Below are 20592 nucleotides of genomic sequence, written 5' to 3'. Positions count from 1 at the left end.
TGAAAATTGTTCATCGTTAAGTTGGATATTGTAGCGATCTCAGTCACTACGAGTTTGATACAATAAACCGTTACAATATGACCGTTACTCGCTAACAAATATCAACAGCAACGACATCGGGAACTTCTCTTTTTTCAGTTCACAAGATCATACTCATAAAACGTGTTGTTATCATATTCACAATTACGAATAAACGTGTTTGTAGCCTGGTTAAATTACATGGAAAATCCTGTTGGTTTGTTAAGGTTTACTATGGGCAGGGGCGACGTTAGCCACCCGGAAGTAAGTTATTTGTTGTTGTGACGTCACGTTGAATTGTCTTATAACCTGCATTACCAAACTGTAAAGCATCACATCTCTCTACACCCAATCTTTTACAATAGCCTATAATTAGGGGCCCAAGTAGAGAAGTTGCTGGATGCCTGATGTATTTGTTCCAATACCTATTTATTTGTTTCGCTCCAGCAAATGTAATTGGCAGCAAAAAGTCCCCACGCACCAGATATTGACAATTTTTTGACTTTTGACTACAACTACTGCAATCATCTACAAACAAATATGAACAAAGGAAAACAGAATACGGAGGATTTAATATAAATACGTTTAATTGTTTGTTTTGTTGACATTTAACCATTAATTTAATTCTTTACAGTTATTTTATGCAAGTTGAGCATGACAGCAAGTGGGTGTTCTATGAATACATTTTAATTTCCTTAAAAACCAGCAACGGTTGACTTCCTTTAATAACTTTTTTAAAAGGTCACCAATGCTGTGTGTCTATTTGAAGCTATTCAGCACTGCATTACATTCCCAGAAGAATGTTTTACACCAGCCTAATTTACTATGCTCTTCTGCATGCACAGTGGATGATGCAAAGGCTTATTTGGTATTTGACATATTGCAAAACCTCTAAAAAAGGTCATCAAAGGAATTTTTCCAAGACAAAATGTACTTCTGGGAAGCCTATTCTTTGACTGTAAATCTTAAATTCTGAACTTGAATTAAATATTTACTGTAGGGCAAAACATGTTATCCTTTCAAAGATGGCTCTGATAGTACAAAGCTCAGAGCAAGTGATGATACAAACACAGTGCATAGTCCTTGCATACATCTAAACTACTATATTGTTCAACCAACATTATTTTCCTACAATCTGCACAATTATGACACATTTCAAGAGAAACACCAAATAGGTACACTGTTTTGTATGGACCAGTGAGAGAACTTTGCCTCTATACTGACTTCAAGTAACGACAGGATTTTTGATCAGGCAGCTAGTTAGAGAACAATCCCTTTTGTAACTGACCAGAGGATCAGAGGCCGCCAAGGCTTGGTGAGTTTTCTCTGTCTAGATTCTGTGCTGCTGCTGTTGCATCTGCTGACCTGTGATCAGCTCCCACTGCTTCAGAGACGCTGGCAAAGCCTTGTTCCCTAGAGGGGTGGAGGAAAAAAGGAGCCTTTATCATGTCTCAAACATCTGCAGTCTGTTTTACACACATAAAAGCAAATGTGTTTTTTCCCCCAAATGCTTTGCTCATTTCACTCACTTTAAAAGCTGATCGAGTTCCCTTTTGATCTTGGTGACGACGGGTGGCCCCTGATACACGAGAGCCGTGTACAGCTGGACTAAAGAGGCTCCGGCGCGGATCTTATCCAGGGCATCCTGCCCGCTGGCTATGCCACCGACGCCAATAATGGGTATCTTCCCTATGAGTAAACACAAACACAACATTACGTGATGCGGCTAAACAATCACAATCTTCTTTTCAATTTGTGCCCGTTCTCCTGATTAAATAACTCCCTGAAGGGGGAATCTGGCAACCTCTATTCAACCTCTATTCAACTATAAACATTGCACAACTAACGCATATGCAGTTGTGAGCAAACGAAAGCCGCCGTAGTTCTGTTCACGGTTTCTGTTCAATTAAACCAGAACAGCCTGTGCTGGTGTTTGGGAGTAAACATAGTGAGTGGAGGCCCATCAGCATACCTCCGGTCATGCGGTACATGTCCCGCACCACCTCAGTGGCCATGGCTTTGAGCGGCTGACCACTCAGACCGCCCGTCTCTTTGCTCGCAGAGTCCTTCAGCGCTGCCGGCCGGGACACAGTCGTGTTGGAGACGACGATTCCGTCTACACCGAGCTACATAAAAAAAAAATGATTCAATACATACACACACAAACTCAAAGACAGGAACACATTCTCTACTGTTTAACAAAATGTTTGGTCCAATGTGAAACTAATGTCAATGGTCCTCTATAAGGTTAAGAGTTCTCAAGTCAGTCTCTTAGAGGCCCCCTTGCCCTGCTTATCTTTCATCTCCCCCTTCTCCAGCACACCTGGTTAAAGTGAGTGTGATTTAGGTGCTCTTGTTTAGCTAAATCAGGGGTGATCGGCTAATAAGCGCACCACTGACGAGTTTAATTAGGCAGAGCAAAGGGAACAAGCAGGAGTAGACCTGAGAGTCACTGGGCTGGATGAAACAGCACACAGACATGCTGATAATATCTCAGACTTCTAACTCTTGCTTCTAAACTGGCTCCAGCTAGTTTGACTTGCCATGCTTCTAGTACAATGAGCACCAGATCTGGATCCCTTTCCCCACAACAATTAGATCAGAGACTCACGGGTGCCCACATCTCTTACAAGATTACATGGTTGAAATACTGTCTTCTCTACCAGTCATCTTTATTTAAATTTCAAAGCCACAATTTGAGGTCATTCCAACACCGGGGGTGAAGAACAACATTAAGACACAGACTACTATTATGCAATGGTTTCTAACGCATGATTGCGCAAGGTGTGATCATTGTAGTCTCACACACACACCAGGTAGAACAGTGCCAGTGACTACACACACATACACACACCCAGGCGCACACACACACACGCCTGCAGGAGTTGTGTGACCCCTTGGTACTGACCTCCAGGACGACATCAGCGATGTCCTGCTTGTCCTGGGCGGTGAGGTCAGGAGCGATTTTGACCAACACGGGTACCTTCCTGCTCCCATGCAGCAGGTCACGCTCCCTCAGCACCTGAGCCACAAGACAGGGACACGGACACACACACACACACACACACACACACACACACACACACACACACACACACACACACACACACACACACACACACACACAGACAGACAGACAAAGCACCATTAAAAATAAAATTACATACAATCACAGACGGAAAAACACCACAAACACACACACACATACCGCCAAGGATATTATGCAACCCAAAGCCCCTGCAGTCGTATTACTGATAACTGATAATAGTAAACAAATTAACTAACATTCATATGTATAACACAAATGTCTCCATGTCAAAAATCTAAGATGATGTTGTAAAAGGTTGTCTTCCTCACACAAACATACATACACACACACACACAAACACACAGGCAAAGCACCAGTACAAATGAAATAACATACAATTGCAGACACAAAAATACCACGCAAAGAGAAAAACATCACAAGTATATGATGCAACCTTAAGCTTTAGCTGTGCAAGCACATGGCATGATGGTTGCATGCACACATATGCATCTCAAATGTCTTCATGGCATTCTCCAAGTTCTAGGACGGTGCTGTAGATGTATGCCGTCTTTCTCACCTTACTCAGCAGGTGGCGCAATTCCTCTTTTGCCTGCAAGTTTCTCAGGCCTGGAGTGTTGGGGCTGCTTACGTTCACCACCAGGTAGTCGCCGAGTGGCCCCAGGTTCTGGATCCCCTCCAGGTAATCCGAGGCGGTGTCTTCCGTCAGCTTGTTCTTCCCCAGGTTGATGCCGAGAGGAAGGCCCACTAAAAGTGCAGTCAAGCTGTTAGCAGCAAAAAACGGTGGTGGCTATTTAAGGTGGGTATCTTTCCTCTGCCTTGTATAAGATATTTTCACATGTATACATTAAAGATATATTCTATAGGTATGTCCATTCTATGTATATCTATCTAAACAAAGGCTAACCTGGAGAACACATCAGATAAGTATCCAATGGCAAGCAAAGCTGTAGTGTCCTCAGTCCTGCAGTCACTCTGGATTGTTACCTTTCGTAAGCTCTGTCTGTGTCGCTTCCCTTGCTTTTAATCTTTCCAGTACTTCAGAAACACCACAGCTGTTGAATCCATATCTAAAAAACACAGAGACATCCATGCCTGTAAACCCTAGAGACACAGATTTCTAATTAAGTTTATGCTGTGAAAAGTACACAAATCTACACGTTTTCCAACTCTTGACATAAAATCTATATGGTTTAGAAACACCAACTTATTGGACAGGTTTGTTTGTGCATTTGTAAATGTGGATGTGGACCTGAAGGTCAACCTCCCACCAGCTTTTTAAAACATTTGGTGGAAATTGAGAAACTGAGTGCATAAACTTCTCTTATTAAAAATGCTTTCTGCATTTGTCCTCATGCATTCATTTACATTTTTTTTTTTTTTAAACCACCCTCTGATGCAAAAGCACTCAATCAACAGAAGTAGCTTTCTAGCAACTGAATGCGTAGAGGGACCATGAGAGAAGATGGCATTCAATCATTTAGAAAACAAATAGCCAATATCAGCACAGAGATGCCTGGAGATAAAGGAGCTGTGCTTACTTATTTATTACACTGCCTTCAAAAGAACTCAATGACCTAAAAAAAAAAAAACATTGCATAACCGTCGGACAAGACATCCTCATGCAAAAACAAAACGCGACCATAACAATAACAAAACAAGTAACTTACAGCATGTCATACACAGAGAAAAACAGGACTTTGCCACGGCTAAAAGGCCGTTTTCATATAGAGCATGGGGATTCTTAGAACACCATATTCTACAAAAACAGAATGCATTAAAAATGATTCTTAATCTTTCCCCTTGCAAGCTCTACTCTGAGCATGGTATGTCCACGGGGACCCCATAATGGCTAGCCTATTAATTCAGCATGAGGCCTACTAAACATTTAGTTGGGTGGCATGTGAGGGCATCAGAAAGAAAGACATAAGTACATGGTAGAGCTGACTGCGTGTCCAAGTCCACAGGGTGCGGACTCACAAGCCTTTGACTTCACATTACTGGTGTTCAAGACTCAATTTGCTATTCAAACACGTTGAAGCAACAAAAAACAAATCACACTGCTGAATTTGTGTGTTAAGTCTCCTAAAAGCTCACCCGGTTCCTTCTCCTTTGAGAACTACACATGAGCTCAAATGGAATAGATGGAGTGGTCTTATCTTCGAAGGGTAAAATACTGTGTGCAGTAGACCCATAACAGACTTGAGTATGTTTCTTCGCTCAATACACTTTTGAACCTCCAAGGACACAACTGACAGCATAACAGCAAGCAGCAGAGGAAATTACAAGAGAGATGCAGCAGATGGATGGATCAGATGCATTGTAACACATTTCCCAGTGTTCACAAGGCCATGGCCAAATATTTCAAAGAGCTCCAATATGCTTTCGCTATAATATAAGGATATAGAGTCTATTAAGATGGCCAATAGGAAATACCCTTGAACACGATAAGAAAAACCCAACAGCAAATCTGAAAATGTAGAAATACTAACACTGTCCATATCTGCATACATGGCCAGCTGACAAGCTTTGCCGGGACAGTCTTAAATACCTCTTGTGGTACAGTGTCTGATTTAGTGTTAGGAAAACATTGCCCTACAGGTTGTAGACAAAAGACCAGCATTTTTGATGATTAGTGAAGGTTAACCACATCATGTGATACCTACCTGTTAATGACTGCTTGGTCCCCGGGCAGTCGGAACACACGTGGCTTAGGGTTTCCCTCCTGGGGCTTTGGGGTAACCGTGCCAACCTCCACAAATCCAAAGCCCAACTTGTACAGACCATCCACTGCCTCTCCGTGCTTGTCAAAGCCAGCCGCCATCCCAACGGGGTTTCTGAACTTCCGGCCCATGACGCTGACTTCCTTAATATGGAATAACAAAAACTTGAGACACACTCTATGCAAGTTTTTCCACAACTGGAGTCTGTTGTCCTCAACTCCGACAACTCTTGACATGAAAGTCCAAAGTCTCTTAAAGACCAATATTCCTTAAAACTAAGTGATAGGACATAACAGTTACACTTACTTAGGATAGCAGTATGTTTAAGTGGTGATTGTGGTCAAGATTTTATGAGCATTGTCATTAGAGTGATAGAAACCCAGAGTTATTAAGCAACTCTAACCCACCTCAAAACAGGTTAATAAGGTGATGCACATTCAAGACATCAAGCGAGCTGAAGACTACTTGCAACACACTTGTCATAAAAGGATGCCACCCTATCATATGCCCTTAAACAATGCCAGCCTATTGTCATGGATTGTTGCCTTTCTACTCATGCAATTGCAATGTTTCCCTTCATGCTCAGTTTTAACAAATTAAGCTCAATCGATAGAGCATCTGGTGCAGCCAGCTGCTACCACTAGCAAAGTCATGGGTTCAATACACAGGAAACACACAAACATACAGAGTTACAGACACGCGTGTGTATATCTGTACTGAAGGTCACTTTGGATAGAAGCATCTGCTAAATGCCTATATGTAAATTAAAGCTTGCCTTGCAAATAAACTGATTCTGTTCTTTCAGCAGTGGCCAATCATTTTACCAAGGAAAGGTAAGGCTTCACACAAGAGCCCTTTACTGGCTACAGCAGATGTAACTCTGTGTTGTTGTGTTGTAATTAATCACATCAAGGACTGAAAATGAATAGAGTGTGAGAGTAAAACTAAAAATGCAAATGGTAAAGTGGGTAGATGTGAATAAATGAATCAAGGGGTACAATTTATGTGAGCCAATAACATCCACATAGGCTGACATTTTAGAGACAGATTTAGACAGACTGATCTTGTAGGCTACCTATTGAAAGTAGAGTATTGAATGAACTTGGCTGTGGGATAAAATATTATTGGACTATGCAATTGTATTAATGCTAAATAATGGAATTACATGGAACAAGCATGCACGTGAAAGTACACCGCTTGTTTTAGGCACTGACAGGCTTGAATTTTTTTTTTTGGTCGTCACATGTATGCATTCTTCATTTAAACAATTAACCAGAAGACGTGTATTGTTCCTGCACCATCATTACACTCTCAGCTTGACGAAAGATTCACAAATCCCTCAAAGCACATGCCAACAAGCTGATAGCTCTGGATGTGAACCTCAGGTATGTACCTCATCCGTTCCGTTATGTTATGAAGCATAAAACATGGCCATCTGTTCACACACTAACCAGTGAAGCAGGATCCTGGTATCTGTTCAGAGGTACAACACCCCAACTGAGGAGCCGCACCGCCACAACATGGGCCGTCTCAGCGCCAACCACCCTCTGAAGCAAGGGCATGAGACTGTTGGCATAGAAGCGCTCATCTCCAAAGGCAGTGAGGTATGAAGCAAATAGGACACTGCCAGTCCCTAGTATACTCACTGCCTCCTTCAGTTGTTTCTGTAGAGGACATAATAGCAAATGTTTCCTTAAAAAAGCAATTAGACATTTAATCTGTCAGAGTTTTCAAGTTCAGTTTTCATATCCATATCACACATGTGGTACCATGATAGTTGATTTGGTACCATGGCCACAGGACCAAGGACGAAAGGTAAAGCTAGCTCTTTCTCTTAAAATATAAGATAAATAATATATATCATTTGAGGATATGATCACTTTTTCACGTTATATCACAAAATTATGATTTCACTCAAATGTTACCCAACATAGTTAGCTGGCTAGCCGGGTTAGCCACAATTCAGGTTAAAATAAGTCAGCTCGCTAAGTTATAAATGTTGGTTCAAGTGACATTTCTTCTCCAAACAAATGGACGACAAGAATAGGAATGAACATTTCAGGATAAAGGGTGTTATCGTCATGCAGTGGTACTGACATTACCTTCAGGTGTCCCGCCATGTATCATTATTATATCACATTGCGAGAAGCATTTTCACGTTGCACAACTTCACAACATAGCAACTTCCGGTCGTCGGTCTCGCGATAGTCTAACGTTGACGTGCCAAAGAAGGGGCCCTTCCACGTCTTTGCTTTGACCTTAAAGGTAAACTTCGGGATTTTTCAACCTGGACCCTTTTTTAAAGATATTTTTGGGTCAAAATCTTTAGTAGGAACAGCAACAATCTAAATCAGTCCAGCATTGAGTTAGAACACTACAATCGGAAACTGCAAAACAGCTAAATAACGGAATCACATGGAGCAAGCATGTGCATCAAAGTAAACTGCTTGTTTTAGCCACTGACAGACTTGTAAATGTTTTTAGGGGTCGGAGTCTGAGAACATGGAAAGGATCTCTACAGAGATACACCTGTGTCTGTTTACCTCAATAACTGTAAAGAAATGGTACAAAAGTACTGTTTTCACAGTTAGTGTTTAACCCTTCTTTTTTTAGTGCCCACTGAATGGGGTACATCAGAGACCAGAAGAGGAGAATGTTGAAACGCTGACTCTCCTTAATAAGAATTTGAACCCCCCCCCCCCTGAAAATCCTGAAGTTTCCCTTTAAGTCATGCAAGATAATTGCAATAACAACAGTACCATCTCCTGTAGTTTCACTCTGCTCAAAATGACTAAGACCTAACTTTTTTTGTATGAATCCTGTCTCCTTCGTGGAAATGATGTTACTTAAATGGACTGTGAAATGGAACAAACCCTAGCCTATATTATGTCGTAGTATATTATATAGCATAGTATTTTAATAATTATTATTACTATCATCTTCAAGAAGCTCAGTGCTCTTCTTTGGAGTGGTGGGTCAGTGCCAGTGTTTACTGAAGTTTGTCTGGGATGGAACTACAAGAATGGCCACTTTGCATGTTGTTTGAGTTTGCGCTGTTATTTCCCTAATCAAGTGATCTCACATTCACTGTTTTCACTCACAGATTTACTTGTTTTGCATAAGATGAGCTGGTACAGACGCATCCTCACTGTCTCTCTCACCTTCGGATATACACAAGTCTGTGTGTTTTTAACCTCTGTCAGAAATGTCTGTTTTAATAGTTATCTGTGTATTTTTGTGGATGGACAGATGTCGTTCTTCTGCAGCTGGAAATTCATGCGACGAGGGCTCATACAACCACACAGGAAAGCTAAGGACTGAATTAAATGATGTGGTTTATGAGTTTTCTTTGGAAGCTGTGCCCTGGATGGAGGCTAATGGCACCTGTGAGAAGCGGGGAGGACGGCTTCTTGGGGCCCTGAACTGTAGGCTCAAAGACGCTCTTCAAGACATGATAGCAGCAAGACGAAGAAGGTCTGAGGCCTGGTGGGTGGGCCAGAGCCTGATGGGGAAATATGAGGAGAATCCATTTAATGGTGGGTAAGAATAATAATGATGATGAGGATGATGATGGCAATGATGTTGTTCTTGCTGCTGCTGCTGCTGCTGCTGCTGATGATGATGGTGATGATGACATGGAGATATTTTAATTCATGTAACACTACATTCTGTTTTGGTGTGCATACAATTAGTTATAGTTTTTAGTTAATACAAATAAAACAGTTGAGAGATGAAGACAAGAAGAAATTACTTGGCAGGTGCACATCCTATATAAATCTTGACTATGTAGTGTACATTACAGGTTGGGGAAATGTCTGAAGATGGAGTGTCCACCAGAATATTCTATACTGAGACATAAATTGGAGTTGTCATTTGTCAGGGTCACTTAGGGGGAGAGGTGGCATCCTGAAGTACAGCAGGGCAGACAGGACGTATACAGATTGTTGTTTATATAAGGCCAAGATGAGGTGTATTGTGATGGGCAGGTTGCCACCGGACATATCACAGTCTGCAGGTTGACTGTCAGACCAGTTCAGAGAAGAATAACTGAAATAATCACGACAGTCATTTCCACTGTCCCGCACATACTATGGACTTTATTCTGTGCAACTACCTTACAGCCGGAAAGAGGATGAATTTGATACATTGAAGCGAGATGGGAATATCATTTTAGTGTCAAATGACCTGCTGATGTGAAATAACTACCTTTCAATACATTTAGCAAAACTAACCAGTTTAATCTAAGTGTGGACAGATCTAGTCCACCACTACCTAGTTTTGTGTCTGTGTGTAAACCATTCAAGGATGTTGTATATCATCATCCATACAAGAGCAAAACCGTTTAAATGTGTGCTGTTTCCACCCGATAGACTAACTGTAATTATTATTACTACATTATCTGAGAACTGATAGATTGTGGAGCAATTACAAAAGATAGTATGTAGATCATCACATTCTTGACATTATTCATGATTCATAAGTTGATCTTAACTACATTACAGCATTTCAAACGCATTTCTACAGCTCTGTTTCAGATTGTAGTGGAGACTTCTATCAGAGGCTACTGGGTCAAAATGCTGCCATCTGTTAACACTTGCTGCCATGATTGGGATACATGTCCTCTATGCTCCTTGCTTTCTGAAATAACCAGAACTAATTTTCTTCCTGTTGACCATGCAACAACTCTGAGATTCTTCTGAATGAAGAGTGCATTACAAATTAAATGAATTATTATTATTATTATTAAATCATGCAATTTTGTAAAAATCCTGGCTCTTCCCTTTAGCTCATTAATGTCTCTACATCAAATTGATTTCCCTAGTATTTGTTTAATCAGGTGAATCTACAGAGAAGGCAGACAAGCAGGGGAGAGAGGCAGCACCTAGCAAGGAAAACACTACAGGTGCAGTCTTACTGATCCCCACAGTCTAAAGTGGAAGTAGAACTTTTGATGCAAATGCATGATCATCCATCATTTATCGTGTGGTCTCAGAAAAAGAGTATTTGGCAGGTGTAACAGAATCCCTATAACATTTAAGAGCGGATTGCCTCACAATGTTTTGTGATATTGTGTGATATTGATTGAAGTCCTTTTTCATTTCTAAATCAAAACTGTCAGTGGGGAATACTCTGGACAAAACATCCTACTACTGCTCATACATGATCATGGATCCATTCAAAGTGGCGACCACACAGTATTGCACCATGAACCTCTCCTACATCTGTCAACTGGGTATGATATTCTCTAACTAGCACTAATCAGTAATGTGCCATCAGACCTCATTAGATTCAGTGAGAGGAACACAAGAGTGTTTAACAAAGCTTTCTTTTTCTCTAATGTTATTTGAAACTCCTAGAGGGTTCTTGGCAAGCTCTTGAATTCACTCTCTCACTTAACAAAGCAACATGTTGCAATGAAAAAAACAATAATAATCAAGATAAACAAAAAAAAATACCATAATTCCATAAGGATATAAAGCAAGATATTCACAGAGAAAATCATTTGAAAAACAGCTTTGTTGTTCTCTCATAGATCTGAAACCCTCAACACAACTTCAGGCTGCTGTGAGTTGTACTTTTATGAAACATTATTCGTTGCCAATATCAGTGATTTTGCTTTTACTGTTAAGATCACATGTATCCATATCCCTGTTTCTATATTTATAGGACAACACTAGTCAGAGATTGATTCATCGGACCAAACGGAGCACACCTGCAGGTCAGTGAGATCATTTAGCTTTTTTATTTAGTATACAATTTATGGTTAGGTTTAATTACAGGGAAAACACTCATCCACCTCCTCTCTTGCTATTTGCAGAAACACAAATTGAGCATCATTTGAGTACCATGACAAACAAGCTTAAACTGCTTGACCTTGATGCTTTCCTAGAGGTCAGATTTCATTAAGACATTCTGATATCCTTTGTTATTCTATATTACTGTCATATAAATACCTTGTGTCATGTTCCCAACAGGCAGCCGTTGGCTTACTAGATTTGAGCGAGACCATGTTAGAAGGACCCACACACAGCCAGAGGGTAGGACTATATGTTCTTGTTCATTGTTCCCTTTGTACTGTTGGTGCATGGTCACAGTGCTGGCTAAGTAACATTCATGTTCATTTCACACCATCAGATGCAATATCTTGAGCTTCTCCTCAATGCAACTGACATACCCAGTCTGCTGCAGAACAACCAAACGTCCATTCTGCTGCTCATCAACTGCACCGGAGGCATGGTCTCCCACACTGTGTCACAGTGTGAGTCAAACTCAAGTCTCCTTCTCCAGGAGGTATGTCAAAAATCACTATGTTGTTCGAAATGATTCCCGCAAAGTCAAATTAGGAACATTTTGTACCATGTGCATAAACAGGCCTATAATCGGTGCTTTGCATTTAATGATGTAAGTAAGACTGGGAGAAAATCGAGCAGTTAGTTCACTGAAAGTATAATAAAAGTTTTATAAGTTCCATACATCTCCCTGTAAGTTTATGAGTTACTGTAAATATTACTTCCTGCTGCTTTTGAACACGTCTCTTCATATTACTGACATCATAGTTCAGTTATTATCTTTTCTTACCACAAGCTTATTTGACCTTGAATGCACACATTTGTGAAAGAGCTGCATGTTAATGATGCCAACCTGTAATGAAGTTCTTTCTGTGTTGTGCTCCTCTGTCAGTATGGAGATATGTTTCCTTTGGTTTTAAAAATATATGGAGCCTTCAACCACGCAGGGGACACCGGTGGTTCAAACAGTCAAATAGTACAGACTCCAACTGCCACCATTTACTCCAGCAGGTTTGTAAGCACAAACTTCGTATAACGAATACTCTTTCGTGTCAGTTCTCTGGAAGGTTGTTAACTTTGTGTTTGACATGTTCTTTAGTCATAGCCCAAATACAATGGGACATTTGGTGGTTGGTTTGGAGACAGAAGGCCTCTACTTCAAGCTGCCCTCTCTCGCCTCGCTTGAGTTTTTGCAGGAGTATTCCTCCGTCACTGTTGAGGTTAGAGATCCACTGTGTGTTATCATAGTGAAACCCTGTTTGTGGTGCTTCTGAAAATGAATTGATGGGCCAGGCTATTTCTTTTAGATGTTCAGCTTTAAGCAGAACCCACTGGAAGCTGCATCCAATGAGCCTATCTCTGGGGCTGTAGGCAGTCTGGAGCTGAGGAGCAACTCTGGCAAAATCAGTGTTAGCAACCTAACTGAGCCCATTGAGGTACATTATGTATTTTTTCAGTCAATTCCAATAAATGGAAGTAACATGGCCTTTCACTCGCTCTGTGGTTAAGTTTTCATGTCCACCCAAAACAGATTATGCTGCCTCGTTCTGGAGCTTTAAGGCCTCCTACCACGGAGGTGACAGTTGACAATCAAATGGCCATCATCACCTCATTCAATGTCTCAGATCCTGACGCGACGGTGGTACTCACTATGGAGCCCAACAAGGATGTCATTCTGCGACTCCTCTTAGCTGCGGGCTCCTCACCTAATGAAACTATGTATGAGAAGGAGGTATTCTTGACTTCCAAAGGTAAGTCGAAACACCTTCACACTTGGCTAAGACTTGGCTAACCCTAGGTGACCAATAAATATTAAATAGCAAATTCTGCCCAAATGCGAATTCTTTTTAAGTTCAACAAATATGTCTATGTGTTCAGCTCACATATTTATAACTACATTTGAGATTATGATTCAACTTAAAGGGCCTGTTTGTCAAAAGATTGTTAAATGGTTTTTTTTTATCCCTGTCAAATACACAAACAGGCTCTTTCAAAATCCTGTATGCACATTCTCTGGGCTACAGTTTGTACATTTTATCTTGCAGTCACTGCTGTATTTCATCTTTTTGGGGCATTTTGTTGACCAGATAACTATCGCCGGTTGCTGACTCAAGAGTTTTGGGGTGGGAGGACTGGGACCTGGTTTGTCAATGCCAGCCTCAACTCCAGCTGGACCAAGGGCCTCCAAGTTGCAATCACTATATTCACCTCTAAGTGCATGTTCTGGGACTCCAGCAATGAAACATGGAGCACCTATGGATGCTCAGTAAATATTGTTTTTGCATTGTGTGAACATATTCTCTCTCATATACTTCTTTACAGTTTGAGTTTGGGTAACTATCAGAACGTGTGTGTGTGTGTGTGTGTGTGTGTGTGTGTGTGTGTGTGTCTGTGTGTGTGTGTGTGTGTGTGTGTGTGCCTATACAGGTGGGGCCAAAGTCAGAGCCCGAGTTGACCCAGTGCCTCTGTAAACACCTGACGTTTTTCGGGAGCTCCTTCTTTGTGGCACCTACTCATATAGACCTGTCTCGCATAAGCGAGTACTTTGCCACAGTGTCAGATAACTATGTGGTTGTGGTCCTGCTGAGTTGTTTCTTTGGCCTGTATTTGATGACTCTGCTGTGGGCTTGCAATGCAGACCGACGGGCTTCGAGGAAGGTATAGTGCATCGTCCCTGACCCCCATTCCTTTCCACTGCAAACAGATACACCGACAGATATTCATTGCCTGATGCATGTTGGATTTTGGCTCCTCAGAGGAAGATGACACTTCTGGAGGACAACCATGCGTGTGCCAACTATAATTACATTCTGAACATTCAGACAGGATACCGCAGCGGAGCAGGCACATCTGCCGTGGTGAGTGCCTCAGAAGCGGCCTGCTTCTATTTGTGTAGTGTGGCAATGAAAATAACTAACACACTTTCTAATTGTTTTCATGTGCAACAGATGAGTACGAAATTGGTGACAGCACTCTTTTTCACTGATCACTCTGAAGTCAAAACAGACACAGTTTTAGTATTGGCCAGTCATTCAACACGATTGTCTGATCCTAATGTGGCCCATACGAGATCTTAAGGTGGTTCAGTTATGTCAGTTATGCTCAGTAATACTGATGTTTCTACTGTTGTGTGGTTATTTGTTTCCCAGGTTTCCATTGCCCTGCAGGGAACAGAGGGAGAGAGTGAGCCCCACCACCTCACGGACCCGGACAAGCCGGTGTTCGAGCGAGGCGGGGTGGACATGTTCATGCTCTCCACGCCCTTCTGCCTGGGTGAGCTCCAGAGCATCCGGCTGTGCCATGACAACTCAGGAGGACACCCTGCCTGGTGAGGAGGAACCCTGACGACCCATCATCTCAGCCCAGCAAATGAAAGTGCTCTGCTTTTATCTCTTAGATATTGCTGTATTTTTGGAATGTCCTCTAACTGTGGTAAAGATAGCGCTGAAAGTAAAGCTTGTGCTGCAATTAGATGTCGACACATCTGGCGTCCTTGTCAATTATGATACATTTGCAATATGAATCATAGGGCTAAAGGTGGAATTTGGGAGCGATATTATCAAGTAATTATCCTCTTACCACAGGAGAGCATGGCCACTTCAGCACAGAGACATTTCAAGATGGAAAATGAATATGATGTGGCTGACCTACCATTTCATTCACTCTTTTGTTCTGCTTCCTCACACAGCTCTTTCCCTTTGTCTCTAAAGTATCTTAGCGAGTGAATGGAGCTGATTATGTCTGTGATTTGGTGAAAGGTGTTTGTTACACACTAATGAGCAGTGTGGTTTAAGTGACTGCATATCCTAAGAGCACGTTTTTGGCTCTCACAGCTGTGCGGTTCAGTTTGCCTGCTCCTCAGACCTAATCGCTGAGAAGCACTGCATTACAGAAATTAAAATACTTTGATAAAAAATAATAATTGAAAGACTGAGTGGCTTTCTGCCTTTTTGGGGTGTCCTGCTAGGTATCTGAACAAAGTCACAATCCAAGACCTGCAAACTCGTAAGGTCTGGCACTTTCTGTGTTCTACCTGGCTGAGCTCAAACAAAGGAGATGAGCTCATCAAGAGGACCTTCACCCCAGCCAAGAAAAATGAACTTGCCAGCTTCAGGTGGACACCCTCACTTTAAGTAGTTAAGTAGTCATGGTTACCCACAGTCCATTGGTCTAGAATGCGTCATTAATTAGGGTTATTTGCTACCTATCATGTTATCAAGTGAAGTTTATCATCATTCTGTAGAAATTATCGCTTTTATGCTATTTTATTTTCAAGGGCATTGGGAGTGTATTTAAATATATCCCAGCGTTAGACATTTGCAACATATATCTATATATATGCTATACTTTTAATTTGCCAATACAAAATACAATCAAACAAAGTACTATCAGCATAGTGGCAACCACTTCTTGCAATTGCATTTGATCAGAATCGAAAAATTTGAAACCACCTTCATGCTAACAACCACCCACCTTCCTCTCAGCAATATCTTCCAGACACGCACGTCATCTGGGTTCAGGGATGAGCACATCTGGGTGTCCATAGTGGACCCACCCCGCCGCAGCCCCTTCACCCGCGCCCAGAGGGTCTCCTGCTGCATGAGTCTGCTGCTCTGCACCATGGCCATCAACATCATGTTCTGGAAGGCTCCGGTTGACCAAGACTCTCCTGTTATTGTCCAGATAGGTGAGTCAGCCTCTGCTATGGTCGGCTCAGCTCAGCTCAACTGGTCTGAAGAATGTGTTTATTCTGACAGGAGTTTTAAATATTGGGGTGGTGCTATTGAAATGGCACTGGCTCTGGGATTGAGCACTAAACTGTTTGGCCTTGTGACATACGTACTTCTCACTTTTCAGTATAGCCAGTTAACATTTAAAACATTCTCATAGTAACACTTGTTCGGAGAACCATAAAAATAGGGAACATTTGATTGTATTTTGAAGACACACCCAAACAGCTGAATAGTGGTGTGTGTTTGTTAAGATATATTGCCACTCCACGTGTCGCTGCGGCGCCTTAAGTTCCTGTGATGCTTCAGGGTCACTGGCGGTAACCTGGGCAGAGGTCATCATCGGTGTAGAGAGCGGCCTCCTCATGTTCCCCATCAACATCCTCATAATCACCATCTTCCGCAGCATCAGGCCACGACTCCAACCACCAAAGGCCCAGCAGTGCGCAACACAGTACCAGAAGGCCCCGGCTGTTACCATGCCAACACTTCTCAAGGTCCTTTTTAAAATGATGGCCGATGTGTGTGTGTGTGTGTGTGTGTGTGTTTCCGTAAAATCTTACCGCCTTGAGTCACTCAACGCAGTCATTGTGAACACACTCTTCTTTTTAGAGCTGGTGTATAATGCATGATGTATTACCAGACCTTTGGCTGTGCAGTGCTTTCAACCGACACACTAAGGCTTTCTGGACTTCAATATAATTCTTAGAATTTGAACATTGTGGTGAGCAAGTGTGGATGTGTTATACTGCTGTCATTTCATTAGGAAACTGAAGATGTGGTGAATATGCTCAGCAAAAGCCCCAAAAATCAAATCAAGCCCCTGGCAGGGAAGTTGCAGTCACCTGCAGACCTCTCTGCAGCTCTAGACGTCATTCATTCAGTCATTCATATGATGCAAGGTTCGCCCACAGAGATAACCAATACACTACTCATGCTATAATACACAATGGTTGTTTACAGATATGAATTGTCACATTTACTGCTAAGTCCTTACCCTGTTGTGCTGTGTGGCCTGGTTCCTTAGGGGAGACTGAGACTGATCCTCACTGGGTGCACTGCAGCCATTTTGTCCTGTACTCGCTGGCCCATCTGTCAGAGTCCCTGGAGCGTGGGGGAGAGGGGGCCTTCTCCTGCATGGAGGAATACCACTGTGTCAAGAGCATGATGGGACTGCTGCTGAAGAAGGCAGAGATGGTTTTCATGAGCCACACAACACAGAGGTCAGACCAGTTGGTACCCACCTCCCCCTAAACACATACACACATGCACACAAACAAACACACACACACACACACACACACACACACACACACACACACACACACACACACACACACACACACACACACACACAGGCCGATCTGTGATGTACTTTAACAGAATTTATTACTTTAATTAGTTCTACCTTTTGGATGAATTCCTCAGGGGAGACTGTGTAAAGATTGAAGTTTTCCTCCACGTGAGCCAGTTTTTTGTGTCCTGCTCCATCAGGCCAGTGCTTGTGGTGCAGAAGAAGAAGTCTACTTATTGGCTCCCCTGGTGGTTTGTATTTGTGGGCTGGTTCCTGCTGTTCTCCATCAGCGGAGTGTCCACCTTCTTCACCCTACTGTATGGCTTTGTCTATGGGAAGGAGCTGTCCATTCAGTGGGTCATCTCCTTGGGTCTGTCGCTTTTCCAGAGCATCTTTGTCCTGCAGCCGCTAAAGGTATGACAGTAGTCCTACAGCAAGCTAGTAGACTGAGGACAGTAGACTGACAGTATTTCCTGGCATGATCACAGCCATCTTACTCTCAAAGAGGGGTAGGGTTGGGAGGTGGAGAATTCTCAGAATGTCTCCTTTCATGTCAGAAGTACATTTTACATACCTGAGTGTTCTTGCCACCTATCTCCAATTCAGCTCATGCAGCAGTTTGGTTCTTGGAATTGAAATGAGGAGGAATATAATCATAATTCCTGGTGTCCCTGTATTCAAAGGCTGGTGAGATTAAGTGTTCACCGTGAAGCTAATCCTTATGGTAATATTGCAGGTGATAGCTCTGGCTATCTTCTTTGCTCTCATCCTGAGGCAAGTAGCTGTGGAGGAGACTGAGGAGGTGGAGATGCTACTGGCAGGTAATGTTTACTAAGCACAGTTTCAGTCACTTACTGTCATCTACTTTATCATTCACATGTTCAGGACAGGAGAAACACAAGGAGTAGTCTTTATTTGGATTAGTGCGTAGCGTGCAATTATGTGTTGTGTTCTCAAAGAGCAGCTTTTGGGTTGTTTGAAAGCCGATCTAAACTAGAGAGCGACTTCAAATCCTTTTTTCCTCAGAGCAAGAGAGGAGACGCCAGCAGTACTCTGGGAAGACAGCGTCCTGATGGGAAGAAGGGGACTGACAATCCTGAATGACCCAATATATGACATGTCAAATATAAGTTTTTTGCTCATACAGTTCATGAAAATTATGGCAATGACCTGTATGTATCTTGCTTGTGATAGGCTCATGGTATCAATATAATAATTAAACAAGCTAAAACTATACAGATATGTGTATATGGTTGTGCACTCTGTGAAGTTCGTCTATCAAAAAGAGACCACCGTTACCTATGGACTGTGTACATCTGTAGTTGCATTTATATGTATTTATATCTTTCCAAATTTAGATAAAATGGCCGAAACACCCTGGACAAAGAGATGTACAATGCAAGACGCTTTCTGTGACATATTTAAATATCTAAACAAAGGGGCTACAGTAGAAAATTATGAACTGACAGACAACGACCAAATTTGAGATTTCATCTCAATATTCTCATTAAAATAAATACTTTGACAAATATTGTATATAAAAATTAGGCGTTTCTGAGTAAGCTCAGCAAAGATGGTCATGGCATAAAACTCTTCCAAGAGCAGTTGTACTGTATAAGACAGAAATAAATTCAGTTTAAAGCCAAGTGTCTTTAGCTTTTAAAGCGAATCTGTGTGTGTATGTCTGCATCAATCACATCGTCTATGTGGGTGCCCACTTCATTATTCATATGAAAACTACACGTTTTACTTTGAACCCTTGTGAAAGCCTGTGCAAATTATTAAATGGTAAGGGGAGGACTAAGCCCACGTTGCTATGAATGACCTAGAGTGACATAGGTTCATAACGTATCATCATAATATTATTGGAATTAGTGGGCTAAGGGTTTTCTTGATAAAGATGCACAAAAAGGCTATATAATATACAACACCTGTAGCTCCACTGTGGTCAAATGTATGCCTGCTTATGGATTAGCCTACAGGGGAAAAACACTTTAACTTCCAACAACAGGAAACAAAGTTGTCTTATGTTTATTTTCAGCCAGGTATGGTGGTAACCTTTAGGATCTATATGGTATTGATTACTATCTCTGGGGTAGCTGTCCACCTACACCAAAATTGTTTGGTGCTGCTGGCCATTGAGCATGCACCTACACACTTGTATATTTAAATTTCATTAAATAATTTGCAATGATATTTTGACTTCTAGCAGAGCCTTTTATTTGACAATTACCTTTATTTCTGCTGGAGTATGGAGATTGTGTACTCCACAGCCACCTCTGATCACCAGTGTCAAGAGTGAGTGAGTGGCCTGCAATGGCCCACAGCACTTACTACTCAACTTTGAATAGTGCAATAGGTACGCATATTTAAGGAGTGGTGTACCGCTGGGTGGTGTCGGATTATGGTGGGTCGCCAGGGCCAATTTTTTGTCTCAGTCTAGCCCTGCACTGACATGAGAAGTATGTCTCTGGCATTGCAGGCATAACTCTTAATCTTAATGCACTACGTACACTTACACAACTAAGTGGTGAGGGGAGGGCAGCAGCATTTTCTTTTGGTGACTCATAATGTACTTACTTGCACCGAGAGACCATTTCTCTATTTGTGGTTGGATTCCATTAAATCTAATGTCTTTAAAAAAAAAATCTGATAAGAGTGCATTATTTCATGAAGGTCATTCCTCTTAATGACATCCTGCACATAGGGGCATCAGAGCAAAATTTTCTCACTAAACCTTTTGTCTGCACTGATGATGTGTCCAACCAAGCACGACCAATACATTGAATTTATTGTCCTGCAGTAATTGGCCAAAGATTGACTATGAAAGTGAATGAAAATTAGGTCTGTAAACCCAGAATTGCAAAAATAAATGTACAACCTGTACCTGTACATAAGCAGAATATGTTTGACTAATTTGTTTTAGCTAATACACAGAAAAATATGTTAAATTCCTTCCTCCAATCCACATGCAAGTACTCATAGCCAGCAA

The 20592-nt window shown here is 41.8% G+C and overlaps 3 protein-coding genes across 4 annotated transcripts; 2 read left to right on the top strand and 1 right to left on the bottom strand.

Annotated features, from left to right (window-relative positions):
• Positions 1 to 587: 587 nt before the first annotated feature.
• On the bottom strand, positions 588 to 8000 carry dhodh (dihydroorotate dehydrogenase). The gene is made up of 9 exons (XM_012819218.2): positions 7890 to 8000; positions 7239 to 7451; positions 5731 to 5930; positions 4052 to 4134; positions 3624 to 3811; positions 2927 to 3040; positions 1991 to 2144; positions 1548 to 1707; positions 588 to 1431 (listed from the first exon to the last, which is right to left on the bottom strand). The coding sequence occupies exons 1-9, from the start codon at positions 7905 to 7907 to the stop codon at positions 1314 to 1316; spliced, it is 1248 nt and encodes a 415-aa protein (XP_012674672.1). The 5' UTR covers positions 7908 to 8000; the 3' UTR covers positions 588 to 1313.
• Positions 7983 to 11582, top strand: LOC122132965. 2 transcript variants are annotated; one of them, XM_042708046.1, is made up of 6 exons: positions 7983 to 8052; positions 9037 to 9323; positions 10625 to 10690; positions 10907 to 11020; positions 11321 to 11352; positions 11455 to 11582. In XM_042708046.1, exons 2-6 carry the CDS (start codon positions 9155 to 9157, stop codon positions 11512 to 11514), a joined length of 441 nt encoding a protein of 146 aa, XP_042563980.1. In that variant the 5' UTR covers positions 7983 to 8052; positions 9037 to 9154; the 3' UTR covers positions 11515 to 11582. The 2 variants fall into 2 exon arrangements, with proteins under 2 accessions (XP_042563980.1, XP_042563979.1); XM_042708045.1 differs by lacking the exon at positions 7983 to 8052 and having other exon boundaries at positions 8977 to 9323.
• Positions 11583 to 11606: 24 nt separating this feature from the next.
• On the top strand, positions 11607 to 18786 carry pkd1l3 (polycystic kidney disease 1-like 3). Its single transcript, XM_031569272.1, has 19 exons — positions 11607 to 11679; positions 11763 to 11825; positions 11923 to 12078; positions 12469 to 12587; positions 12676 to 12796; positions 12884 to 13012; positions 13108 to 13327; positions 13664 to 13842; positions 14004 to 14234; positions 14333 to 14434; positions 14726 to 14904; positions 15544 to 15690; positions 16061 to 16263; positions 16616 to 16803; positions 17073 to 17208; positions 17334 to 17529; positions 17801 to 18014; positions 18337 to 18421; positions 18627 to 18786. The coding sequence occupies exons 1-19, from the start codon at positions 11635 to 11637 to the stop codon at positions 18671 to 18673; spliced, it is 2760 nt and encodes a 919-aa protein (XP_031425132.1). The 5' UTR covers positions 11607 to 11634; the 3' UTR covers positions 18674 to 18786.
• The last annotated feature ends 1806 nt before the right edge of the window (positions 18787 to 20592 follow it).

Source organism: Clupea harengus, chromosome 6 (genome assembly GCF_900700415.2).
Source record: "Clupea harengus chromosome 6, Ch_v2.0.2, whole genome shotgun sequence".
NCBI lineage: Eukaryota > Metazoa > Chordata > Actinopteri > Clupeiformes > Clupeidae > Clupea > Clupea harengus.
Note: the sequence above shows the minus strand (reverse complement) of the source record. Positions and strands in the feature narration are given on the sequence as shown.